Below are 12,812 nucleotides of genomic sequence, written 5' to 3'. Positions count from 1 at the left end.
CGCGGGACCTCCAAAAAGTACGCCAAGTCGGACTTTGAAGGCCTGTATCTCGCGATAGAATCGTTTCCCCGGAAAAACCGATATACCGTTGGAAAGCTCACATCAAGGGCTTTAATTACGCTGGTTTTTATTTTCCTACTTGATGTCCCAATACCGACTTTTTTAGGTTAATCGTATTTTTGCACCTTGAAAAAATAGAAAAATTGCCGATTTCTGGGTAAATTTGGCAACAATGGATAAAAACTATATACGAAATGATAGCTCTTTTTATGTTCTATCAACTAAAACAAACCGCACATTCGTATCTTTAATTGCTCAAAAGTTATGGGGTTTAACATGTTTCAACTTTAAAAAATGGCAACGTCGCACTCGGGGGGCTGGGCATTAAACCAACCCCGGATTTGGAGGCCGGAAGTGCCCCTCTATCACTGGTATGAATTTCGTTAACTTTTGAAATGGGCGATTTTGGGGGGTCCGTGCATAGGGTCCTTTAGTCCAAGCGTAGCGCCGTGAAGAGGCTCTAGGGGTGAAAAAGGAGAAAACCTGCGAGATAGCGGGGCTAGGGCTGGAATATGACTGTGGAAAGTAATCCACTTCGTCCAAAGCGCAGCAATTTTACTTATCGAACGATACGAAACGTCTTCCAGGTGTCTTAGAAATCAAATTTTAAAGCACCACTTGAATAAAATGACTTCTTCGTAAGTACAGTGATCTTTTTTCTTGAAATGTTAGCAACAAATGCAGCCGCTTTCATTAATGTTTGACGCATAGCAGCCTCTGCCTCAATGAGGGCCAAATCACACAGACGGTGCTAGGTCATTTTTCCTAATTTTTTTTTTCCTACATCAGGTTTTCCTATTACTTTTTTCCTACTCGTTTTTTGTCCTATTACAGTAAGTCCTACGAGTGAGATGTCCCACTGGCTTTTTTCCTAAGGGTGTTTGTCCTAATGATTCAATAATAATTGAAACGTAAACATGAGTAGAGTAGAGGGGAATTTTTCAGAAAGAGTAAAGTTTTCTCAGCGAGCCGAATATAAGTGCATGAACAGGAGACATTACAAGCTGAGCCTTCTATACCCTCAATATAAGGAGGAGGATGAAGCTCCACTACTTACGCGCATGCGGCCACAATTTTAACTTGTGAGGTACCTATGTTGTTTTTTTACTTTCTCGATCCCCTAGTTTTAAAATTGAATTTCGGACAAATGCCCCAAGGAAAAAAGCCAGTAGGACATCTCACTCGTAGGAGTAACTGTGATGGAACAAAAAACGAGTAGGAAAAAAGTATTAGGAAAAATTGCAGTAGGAAAAAATGTTTCAGGAAAAATGGCTTGCCACCACACAGACCCTCTATTTTAGGGGCTTTAATGAAAATAAATATAGTTATATGCAGACAGTGTAATTAATCGTCCACTCAAGAATTCTACACGCCTGTTGCCCAAATCATGAAATAGCTCTCTTTCGGCCCATTTCTTGTAGCAGGGCGGGAGAATTTGCTCTATTTCACAACTTAGATAACAACCGTGCATAATTCTTGATTTTGGGATTAAAACAGCCCGGTTTGTATTTAACAGTTACGCAATGCGTGACATATTCAAAATAATCTTCAATTACACCTATATAAAGTTCGATTACAGTCAGAGATACACTTTTGAGCTAAGTTACAGGAACATTTCAGTTTTGTGATCGCTTGCAAATTTCAGCCGAGGAGTCCCATCGGCAGGTGCTCCGATCGATTAATGACAGCAAGGAGTTCGAGGCATTTGAGATGAGAGGAGGAGGCCCTGTAAAACCGGGTCAAGCCCGAGAGGTCCCTGTGTCACTCAATCGCCGCTTGCCTACACCCTCTGACTCTGCCTCAAGCAACAGTCGCCAGTTCAATTGGGCCTACAGGAATCCGTATTACCCCGATGCGGGAAATCAGGTTCGTATCAAATCCCAACGGCCAGTACGCAGTAAAAAGAATTCAACCATAATTGCCGGAGAAGCATTCTATGCGCATTTGACACTCCTCGAAGGCATACATCATCAAAAATAAAAGCATGATTCTTTCAAAGTGGAAAGGTCCAATCATGCACTGAAAAAAAATGTGCTTGGCTAAAACATGATTAATATTAATTTTGCCGCCGAGAATTTTTTTTATCTTGATATAAGCTGAATTTTTCTTGATACAAGAAAGATAAGGCTCGGTTTAAGCAACGAAGTTGATTATATGTATTAAGCTGCAAAATTCTTGATTTAAGATTCTTTCTTTCGGTGATACACAGATCCTAAAAATTTAAGCTGAATTTTTATTGATACAAGGAAAATAAGGCTTGGGTTCCGCAAAAAGTTGTTGATATTAAGCAGCAAAAATCTTGATTTAAAATGCTTTTTTTTTTTCGGTGATACACAGATCATTAAACTGATTTTGGTTTTAAATGTTAACAAAAGTAAAATTTTAAAATTTTAGCAAATTGAGGAATACAATAGAAACAAATTATAACAAAAACATATATGAAAGCTAGGCATAACAGAATCTTCTCTAATTGAATTTTCTCATTGATTATTAAACATTCATAGTTTTACTTCCTCTTCTGAGGAACTCAACGGGACTAGATGGGAACTCTCATCCGTGATTTATTAACTGGAACATTTTCCTCGGTGTTGACAAATTACACTCAAAGGATTTTCAATTCAAGTACTGGGGTATGTAGAAATGAGCTCAAGTGTTTCACAAAGCATGATTCTGAGCAGTTTCTTTTCAAAAGCCATCTTTCGACTTCATGAGCTGCGAAGCCCTGCTATGCAGAACTAAAATTCAAGATCTGACTACCAAAGCAGGGTAGGTTTTCTTGAACTTTCTGCCCGTTAGTCGACAATTATTGATGCAGATTCAAATAATTAACATCTCGCAAGAAGCAGCGAACTATAATTTTTTTCTGCTCAACTTAACTCAGGAAGCACATTGGCCTAAATCGCCGTTTTTTTGTTTAGCTTGGTTGCGGGGTTTGCGGTGCGTTTGCTGTGGTGGGGGCCATGGAGATTATGTACTCTCACGTGGAAAAAGAAGCAATCCATCTTTCCAAACAACGTGAGTTTTACATCAAAGCCTCAGATTGACACGACGTTAATTCTAAGGGCTCATTGAAGACAAAGAAAGGACGCTGACTCAGGTTTTAGACAAAAACCGTAGATGACGTTTAGTCCGGTAAAGCAGCTGATGGACCCAGAACAAATTGCAACGGAAAGTTTTCATACATCAATGAACGCAGAAAAATCAGCTGAATCCGAATTTGTCCAGCTCACCGAGCTAAGTCGTGCTCTTAAACACCAAAATTGAAAATTTTTTAAATTCCTATGAACACTTTAAAATTTCACTATGATGGCATATGGTTGCATCTATGAATGCAGAGTAAGCCGAAGAATCCAAATTTAAGTGACTCACCGCGCGTGGCTTAAAGTTTCACCCCTGAGTCCCCCAAAACAGCCCCGAAATTAAAGATGCTGTAAAAACTTTGTGTAAATATTGGTCTAGTGCTTCGTTGGCTTGATTTATTGCAGTGAACTATCAAAAATATAAAACTAGATGAAATTTTACTTAAAACAGATGCATTTCATGCGAATCTCATTGCGGAGCGTCCACGGAATTTGACGCGAAATATGCAAACTAGATGGCTTCGTTACGCGGCCCGCAACCTCTTCAGCTGATAGTGAGTGGCGTGGGACCATTTGGACCGCGTTTAACAGAAAGGAACCAAGCCACATCAGCTATTGCCAAATTTAATTGGGCAAATTAATTTTTTACGAAAGAATGTTTGTGTGGATTTCTTTGAAAATTGTAAGGAATTTGCTTTGTACTGTAGAGAAAATCCACTGAAATTTGCACGAAAATCCGTACATCCGTTTTCATGTAAAAAATTAAATTGCTCGATTAAATTTGGCAATGGCCGATATGGCTTGGTTCCTTTCTGTTTAACGCGGTCCATTTCAAGGCCGCTCTTGTGAGTCGAGAGGCTGCGACCTCTCAATTACGCATTTTTGCAAAGGGCCGAAATACGTGACTGTGCATCAATATTCGTGTTTCCACACTCATGGTGGTTTTCATGTTGGCACATTATGCAGTTAACACTCAATATTCACACTAAAAATTGTAGGTTTTTAGCCGAGATTCGGGATCTGGGCTAAGAAGAGGGAATGAAAATGAGAGTTTTGAGCTATTTTCATTTTTTGTCTCGGGGTCAACCATACAGGGGAAATATGCGATAAGAAAATTCTTGTTGTTTTGGAAACGATGGGAAAAACTATCGATTTAGTTTGCCTCCGACCGATTTACCGTGTTCACCCTCGCCCTCGGTTGAGTTGAATTTTCGCGACGAATAACGGCGGAAAGTATACCCTTCTATCGGTCGCGCCGGAAAAAAAGTCATGTTCATGTTTTATGTTCGTTACTGTAATTGTATCTGGATATATGTAGCTCACAGTGTGCTTTGCTAAATTGTGCTCAATGTGTTATGAGCTGAAAGGAGCGCTTAAGTGATTAGTGCAATGATGAACGAGTGTTACGAGTGATATCATGGCTGGCTCAAAGGGAAAATGTGTTTTTTGTGAAATGCCTTTGACGTCGGGGAAGACCGGAAGACTCAAAAACTGGGTGAAGTGAGTAATGGAAAAATTTCGACTGTATGTGAACGTCTGAACGTTGAGAAGAAAGTGTCGTTAGGTCATATCGTCCAATGCGCGTGCGGACGAAATTTGATGATGAGCAAATTTATTGTTTCTCGCTTAGAAAAACAAATCTGCAGCATAATCACCTAAGAAAACCAGATCAACGGCGACACTTTCTATACGTAGAGAAAATTGCTTTTTGTGTGGCAGAGAGAAATCCCTATATGATATAGACATAAATGGTGTAGAATGTTAACATCAGAAACAAACTTTGATTCGAAAATTAGAGCAATATGTAAAGAAAGAAATGATAGATGGGCTACTGAAATACTAGGTCGACTTTCCACGATTAGTGATCTGTTTGCAGCAGATCCGGTGTGCCACCAAGTCTGTAACAGCAATTACCGTACTGGAAAAGCAGTGCCTGCTTTACACGTGGAAATTGTCATGCTTGTTGTGTCCATGGATAAATCGCAGAATCGCCAGCCTGAACTGTCGACTTCCGAATCTTCCGGTATATCTACAATATGTCAAGATGAAGCTCTTGATAAGGCCGTCCGGTGGATTTGATTAAACTTGATGCATTTTTCAAAGTTTTAAAACATTGGGAAGAACTTTGTGATGAGAAAAATTGTCGTAAAGTTACCAAACTACAGGAAGAGATGAGGAGAATCCTATCGTCCAAAAATTTAGAGCCGTACTCCGTTAAATATCTTAAACATAAGCTGCTGGAACATTTTAAAGACGAAATCATTATTGCAGAATCTAAAGGTAAAAAAAACCCTAATATTTCTACGTCAAAGAACAGAATCCATACTGCAACAGTTTTATACCAAGAATAAGGAGGAGGAAGGCGAAGATGACGCAATGAGACTGATAAAAACGGCCGGAAAATTGATGAGGTCAGCATGTGAACAAATCGAGCACTCAACTGGTTTTAATCCCTCAGTATCAGACACAGAAGATGTAGAGTCATGTTTTAATGTGATACTGAATATTTGCGTGTGCTTTTAGATGCATAGTGCCCGAAAAGCAAAATGAGCTTAAAAAAGTTTCTATCGACCAGCCATAATCTAAATGCATACGTTTTTTCTTCCACTACATGCTCGGTAACCAACGATTTCTATACCTCGCTATTTGGATGGGGCGACAACCGCAGTACACTTTATCACAATCTTCGGAAGCTGATTCATGTGTGCCAGAATTCACGTTACTAGGGGACTTGTCTTTCAGTTCAAGAGATTTGCTCGTGTTTTGCAAAAGCCATTCATAAGTACTGCCGTTCAATTCCCAAATAACGATTAACGATTGACCCCAACTTCAGTCAAGGTAAGCACAACAAGGTAACCGCAATTATGGAGGGCATCAAAATCGCGAGCCCTTCTGGTAATATTTACACGGAAAATTTATGGAGTACCTGTAGCACTTAACGTCGTTAGATGAATCTATAAAATTCGTGAAATGTTATTGAGCGATGGATTTCAGCAACAGATATTTTTATAAAAATGATTTAATTTGGCAGTGTAAGAAGTGCCAAGACATTCATATCTATTGAAAGATAGCACGATTCTTTAATAACATTCATTGTCAAATATAATGACCCAAGCTTCAGTGCACTGAAAAAAAACACATTGGATCTAGAGTCCAGACTCTTAAAAACATTGACAAGGAAAAATACTCTTGATTCAATCGGATTTTTGCTTGAATCAAAACGAAATCCGCTTAAATTAAGAGGCTTGGTTCTTGATTTAAGCTAGTTCCTGATTGTATCAAGAGTACTTTATCTTGTCGATGTTTATAAGAGTCTGGACTCTAGATCCAAAGTGTTTTTTTTCCTCCAGTGTGTGCGTGCATAAAGATTGACGATAGTATGTTTGCCGAAAGGAAAATCCGTCGCGGAGCGCCGCGCCGATTAAATTTTAAGGAGCATGCGCACCCACCACCACTGACGGAAGGTTCTCCTCTCCTTGCATTTTGCCGAAGAAAATTTCAGAATGTTCCCTAGAGATGACACTAATACACAGGAGAATTTAACGTCTTCCGTGAATCACGGCTGGCCACCAGAAAGACCACCAGATTACAACAACACGACATGAGCTTGGTTCGTCTTTGCTCACTTCAATAAGATTGGTTTTAGGTCGACTTTAAAAATCGATGCATGAATCACATAATACAATCAGTATTAGAATTGGCAATGCATCTGTAAATGTTCAGGTTTCCTTCGTTCACCACTCAGAAAAACTTTTATTCTTCTTTGATTGAAATCAATGTTGATTTCTTTCCCTCCAAAATATCGACGAGAAAATTGAACCTGCACATTGAGAAAAAAATTATATTGAAATTTCTAGTCGAGAGTATTGGCTCTCCTGCCGAAACCAGCTTCGACCAAAGAGGTGTGTGAAAAAACGGCCAAAAATGCCTCAAGGCATTTTCGAATTTCGATCTTTTGGGGTGATACAGTAGCTTCCGAGACGCCCAAAACCGGTCGCCGTTTTGCTTAGAAGCGCCGGGTTGCGACGTTGCCATTTTTTAAAGTGGAAACGTATAAAAATTCATATCTCTGCCGCATCTCAACCGATTTCAATGAACTTTTTTTTAAAATGTTCTTCTTAGATAGAGCTTTCTAGTGATATATAGTTTTCTGGGTTTACTTGGCTTTAAGTGGCACTTACGCGGTTTTAGCAGTTTTTGATAGACACAAAAGTTTTGTTTTTATTTTACCACGATCGTGGAATCGACGGAATCTAAACAAAAACCAATTTAAATGAAAGTTCAGATTCTCACCTTTCTAACGAGCACAAGATCATCCCGGGGAAACGTTTAGTTCCCGAGATATGACCGCTCAAAGTTGGTCACATGCACTTTTGCGCAATGTGAATGCGTCTTATCGCTGAGTCAGGCGCGAACTAGGGGTCCCTTATGTTCAATATACATTGAAATAATTACACAGAGTAGTAAGGTGTACAACACGAGCCGTATTTTTACCTTCGGCTGCCGATGTGCGACGTTGCCATTTTTTGAAGTGAAAACTCTTAAAAATGTATAACTCCGCTGCATTTCAACCGATTTCCATGAACTTTTTTTTAAAATTTTCCTCTTAAATAGAGCTATCTAATGGCATTTAGGTTTCTGGATTTTATTTACCTTGGGGAGGCACTTAGGTTGTTTATATGGTTCTTTGCAGAGATTTTTCATACAAAAAATAGTATTGCTATTTTTTTTCCCCCGCGGGTTGTGGGAGGGTTTGAAATGGCAAAATTTAAAAGAAAGAACTTTTAAAAAAGGGATTATTTTAATCACTATTCTTACGTGTACAAATATTGAAAGCAACGCTCTCATTGTATAAGAGAAGGTGGTGTTGCTAATTTACCAAGATTTTTGCATTATACTTTAAGCGATGGTGATCTTCCGATCTAGTTTGAATGTTGTAAAAAATCGGGGTAAATACAGACCCCCTTCCGAAAAAAAAGAAAGAAAAAAATAGCAATACTATTTTTTGTATGAAAAGTCTCTGCAAAGAACCATATAAACAACCTTAGTGCCTCCCCAAGGTAAATAAAATCCAGAAACCTAAATGCCATTAGATAGCTCCATTTAAGAGGAAAATTTTAAAAAAAAGTTCATTGAAATCGGTTGAAATGCAGCGGAGTTATACATTTTTAAGAGTTTTCACTTCAAAAAATGGCAACGTCGCACATAGGCAGCCGAAGGTAAAAATACGGCTCGTGTTGTACACCTTACTGCTCTGTGTAATTATTTCAATGTATATTGATCATAAGGGACCCCTAGTTCGCGCCTGACTCAGCGATAAGACGCATTCACATTGCGCAAAAGTGCATGTGACCAACTTTGAGCGGTCATATCTCGGGAACTAAACGTTTCCCCGGATGATCTTGTGCTCGTTAGAAAGGTGAGAATCTGAACTTTCATTTAAATTGGTTTTTGTTTAGATTCCGTCGATTCCACGATCGTGGTAAAATAAAAACAAAACTTTTGTGTCTATCAAAAACTGCTAAAACCGCGTAAGTGCCACTTAAAAGCCAAGTAAACCCCAGAAAACTATATATCACTAGATAGCTCTATTTAAGAAGAACATTTTAAAAAAAAGTTCATTGAAATCGGTTGAGATGCGGCAGAGATATGAATTTTTATACGTTTCCACTTTAAAAAATGGCAACGTCGCAACCCGGCGCTTCTAAGCAAAACGGCGACCGGTATTGGGCGTCTCGGAAGCTACTGTATCACCCCAAAAGATCGAAATTCGAAAATGCCTTGAGGCATTTTTGGCCGTTTTTTCACACACCTCTTTAGACCGATAACCCTACTTTCTGTAGTCGGCAAACTGTACGAGACTCTCATAAATAACAGGATTCAGAAGGAGCTAGCGAACACAGACTATCTCTCCGATATGCAATTTGGTTTCAGGGAGGGAAGATCAACCTGAAGAACGCACAGGTTGCAGAAATCCAATACTTATTGATGCAAATCATTAAAAACACACTTTTTCCCATATAATTTCTTTGAAAAAATACACTCTCAATATTTCAGAGCTCGTAGACTGTGACGACCGTGTTAACTGCGACGACGAGGGAGTAAAGTTACGCCCGGTGTTCCAATACCTCAAGAGAAATTACCTTGCAACGGAGGACAGGTATCCTTACAGGGGCACCCAAGGAGATCAGGACTGCAACAGAAGGGCTGTCAAAGCTGGAGTTGCGAGAATTCTGAGTTACAGAAGAGTCAGAGGTGAGGAAGAGATAAAGGAAGCTCTCAGAGATGGTCCACTGCCCGCTAGTGTAATCGGAAGTTATTTGGAGGTAAAATCAAAGTTTTTAATCACAGTACAATGATTAAGCACAGAAGAACACAGAAACTTGTCCGTAACCAAACTATTTACAAACTATTTGATAAGTGCCCCTGATTTCTCAGTTTTTTTTTTTTAACTTGTCAATTAAAATTAGAGACAAAATAATATGGATGAGGGAAAGAACATGTCATTACCAACCAACCGTATACAGGGTGTGAGGATGTTAACACACTAAACTTTCATCATCGATTTTTCGACTCAAAACATGACTTTTTTTACCTATACACATATGCACGAAAACGCTTCATATGTGAGCTATGCGCTTCCAAAGTTGCGATTTTTTTTTTTCTTTCAAAGTGATGTAACTCCTCGTCATTTAGGCGTCCCATATTAAGTCATATTTTGAGCCGAAAAATCTATTCTGAAAGTTAAGTACGTTAGCTTCCGGACACCCTGTATCTATAAACTAAAGTAAGAGATGTACATAGTAAATATGCATCGGGAAAATTGTACTCGAATGAGCGTTTTCCCTCTATGTTAAATGAGCGTATTAGTGATTCGTTATGGAATGTTTTGTTCGTGAAACAGGGCTATGAAGATGGTATCATTACGAACTGCCCAAATACGGAGACGGATCATCACGTTACCATCGTTGGATACGGAGTCGGTGAGGCCGTTATCTATTTCCACAACCAAAACTATTGGTTACTCTAGATAGGAAGTAAGAACTTTGTCCCACGAGAAAACTTGACAGGCAAAAAAACAGGAAGATCCCAAAAATCACAGGGTTGTTTTTTTTAGAAAAATGTAGTGAAATAAGAACTTAAGATGTACCCCGACTTAAACTATACTATACAGACTAACACCTTTATTTTTTTGTAAAGACAATACTACTGGGGACGGATAAAATATTCCAATGATTTGTTCTCCGGTCTCGAGGAAGAGTTTCTTAACCTTGCGGTTACTCTCCTCTTGAACATAATATAACTTTTTAAATGAAAGACAATTTTGCTACGGCAGGATAGCAGGATCAAGAATGAGTCATCATATTGCAAGTTACTTCAAGAAAATTTCACAGGGCCACGTATTTCGAGAGAATAATCAAACTCCATTCACAAGACAGTGAGAAAGTTGCGTTTTTCGTGCCTGGCTAAAATACAATAGTCATATTTTAATTTGATAGAAATATTGGTGTTTCAAGCTGAAATAATTTGTCAGTGCGCTCCATCTTTTGAGCTAGATTGACACGTAGCTGCAGTATCCAATAAAAAAAGGGGATTTGTTTGCGCGCCATATTTCTACGTATTTAAGCACATAAAAGTTGGATTTTTAGAATACATTAGGCTGAAATTCTGTGTTTATCGCGAACGAGAAGTTAGTATTCATTGATATTAATGTAAAAAATTAATGATTACCTCTGAATGGTTTTATCAACATGTTCAGCACATACAAGTTTGACGCGTAAAATTTCCATGAGAAAATCATTTTCTAGTAATACGATTCTTAACTTGCCTCACAATTTCTTAAAATCTTTGAATCCATGGACGTGAATTACGCTATTTTAATTAAAAATCCACCAGGTGTCGAAAAAAAATTACAATGGGGGATTATCATGAGTTTATACTTCGAGAAAAGAAGAAACCGCGGATTTTATTATATAGTTTTCAAACAAACTCAAGCCCGACATTTTAAGGATTTTGAAATTATTTTAGTTAAACAACAAATTGACCTACATGGATAAATGGGTTATTATCTTATTACTTTTTTCATTTTCCAGGCTACGTAGATGGTGAGGAAACTCCTTATTACTACATAAGGAATAGCTGGGGAACTGGTTACGGCTTAGGGGTAAGTGGAAAAAAAAAAAAAAAAAACCGTCGGGCCATTCCATGCCGAATCATCCAGGGACCGTTGGTCGCGACCAACCCCGATCTTCTTTGTACTTAAGCGCGAAGTTACCAGTTCGGAACCAATGGAAATGGAAGTTTTGTTTTGGCCATGAGAACTTTAGTTCCCTGAGACTTTGAAATCTTTCCCTATGCCGTAGCATAGAGCTCTGTGAACCTCTGAAGGCCGCCACGGACAGCAGGACGGTCAAAAAAATTGGGAAAAATGGTTTTTTGGATTCTATTAGATAGTCAAAGAACCAAACAACCAAAGTATAAAAAATATCGGGGTTGGTCGAGCACCACTCCCTGGATGATTTGACGTGGAATGACCACAATCTGGGAAAATGCATTTAACTTTAAATGATACAAAGGTGAAGCCTTGCTCAGGATCGACCTAATTTGAACGATAATCAAGGTACACGACAAAATTCATTCCTTTGGTTTTTTTTATTTAGGAGCGTTTTCTTCACGAAATCAACATCCTTTGTAAACGTGTCGCTGATCATGGTCTGCAGGGTATGTACTAAAATAGGCTAGCCAAAAAACAGTACTTTTGTAATACATTCCCAAGAAATTCAGTACATTCTTACCAGAAAAATTCAGAGCTTTTTCAGTACCTCCAATTGAAAAAATTCGAAGAATTTCAAAGATTTGGATTTCTCGCTAAAGATGCGACAAAAATGACAAAAAATGAAAAAAGTTCCGGACCTTCTTGCGGAATTTCCGCACTTTTTCAGTACTTCCGGACCGCCCTTTAAAAATTAGTACTATTTCCGGACTTTCCGGACTTGTAGACACCCTGTCTGTCGTCAGTTTGGTCAACTCTAACGTGAATCGTTGCCTTGTTGTTCAGCCCATTTGATAATAATGAGTGCGCGTGTATTTTCAGGGTCATGCAAAAATAAAACGAGGCACGTGCAACATTGAGAAAACAGCCTATTCAATTACAATCGAACGGAGGACAAGGGGAGGATTTTCCTGCTTCGGAGGACAGTGTTAGTGTGGACAGACTGAACGATTGCGAATGCATTATATCGGTTCTTTCCGACTCATGGTTGAAAATTCGGAGCCGTGTGATTTCAATGTTTAATGATTGGTTTACTATACTCACTTGAAGAATACAACGAAAATACAAGAGCAGTTGTAATGCAATAAAATTGGCAAGACTGACTTCTCTGTCTAAAATGTTTTCTCTTCAACTGAGTTTTCCCCAGCGAAATGATCACTTCAGGTTTGCCACAGAATTTAGATAATGGAATTCCCTGATGTCCCTGACAAATTTGGATAAATTTTCTAGACATCTGAGGGTATGCAGGATGGTTAAAAAGACATAATTTGAAATACTTTTCTTGAAAACCTGTAAGTTTTATGGTGAATAATTTATACGCGTACACCTGGTTTTTTGTCATTGACAGCAACTGAAGGAAGTTACATCTATGAATGACCCGTTATTAAAGAAGTTTTGGT

At 38.6% G+C, this 12,812-nt stretch overlaps 1 protein-coding gene across 1 annotated transcript; it reads left to right on the top strand.

Annotated features, from left to right (window-relative positions):
* The first annotated feature begins 2,924 nt into the window (after window positions 1-2,924).
* Window positions 2,925-11,872, top strand: LOC109042892 (uncharacterized). The gene is made up of 5 exons (XM_072301937.1): window positions 2,925-3,075; window positions 9,198-9,466; window positions 10,045-10,123; window positions 11,234-11,304; window positions 11,861-11,872. Exons 1-5 carry the CDS (start codon window positions 3,021-3,023, stop codon window positions 11,870-11,872), a joined length of 486 nt encoding a protein of 161 aa, XP_072158038.1. The 5' UTR covers window positions 2,925-3,020.
* Window positions 11,873-12,812: the final 940 nt, after the last annotated feature.

Source organism: Bemisia tabaci, chromosome 6, assembly GCF_918797505.1.
Source record: "Bemisia tabaci chromosome 6, PGI_BMITA_v3".
Lineage (NCBI taxonomy): Eukaryota > Metazoa > Arthropoda > Insecta > Hemiptera > Aleyrodidae > Bemisia > Bemisia tabaci.
The sequence above is the reverse complement of the archived record's forward strand: the minus strand, read 5'-3'. Positions and strand labels throughout refer to the sequence as shown.

What these genes read in the sequence shown, in the direction of transcription:
- LOC109042892 (XM_072301937.1), top strand. Translation starts at nt 3,021, where the DNA reads ATGGAGATTATGTACTCTCACGTGGAAAAAGAAGCAATCCATCTTTCC. An exon ending in AATCCATCTTTCCAAACAAC is followed by an intron (nt 3,076 to 9,197) that starts GTGAGTTTTACA and finishes TCAATATTTCAG; the next exon opens with AGCTCGTAGACTGTGACGAC. An exon ending in CATCGTTGGATACGGAGTCG is followed by an intron (nt 10,124 to 11,233) that starts GTGAGGCCGTTA and finishes TTCATTTTCCAG; the next exon opens with GCTACGTAGATGGTGAGGAA.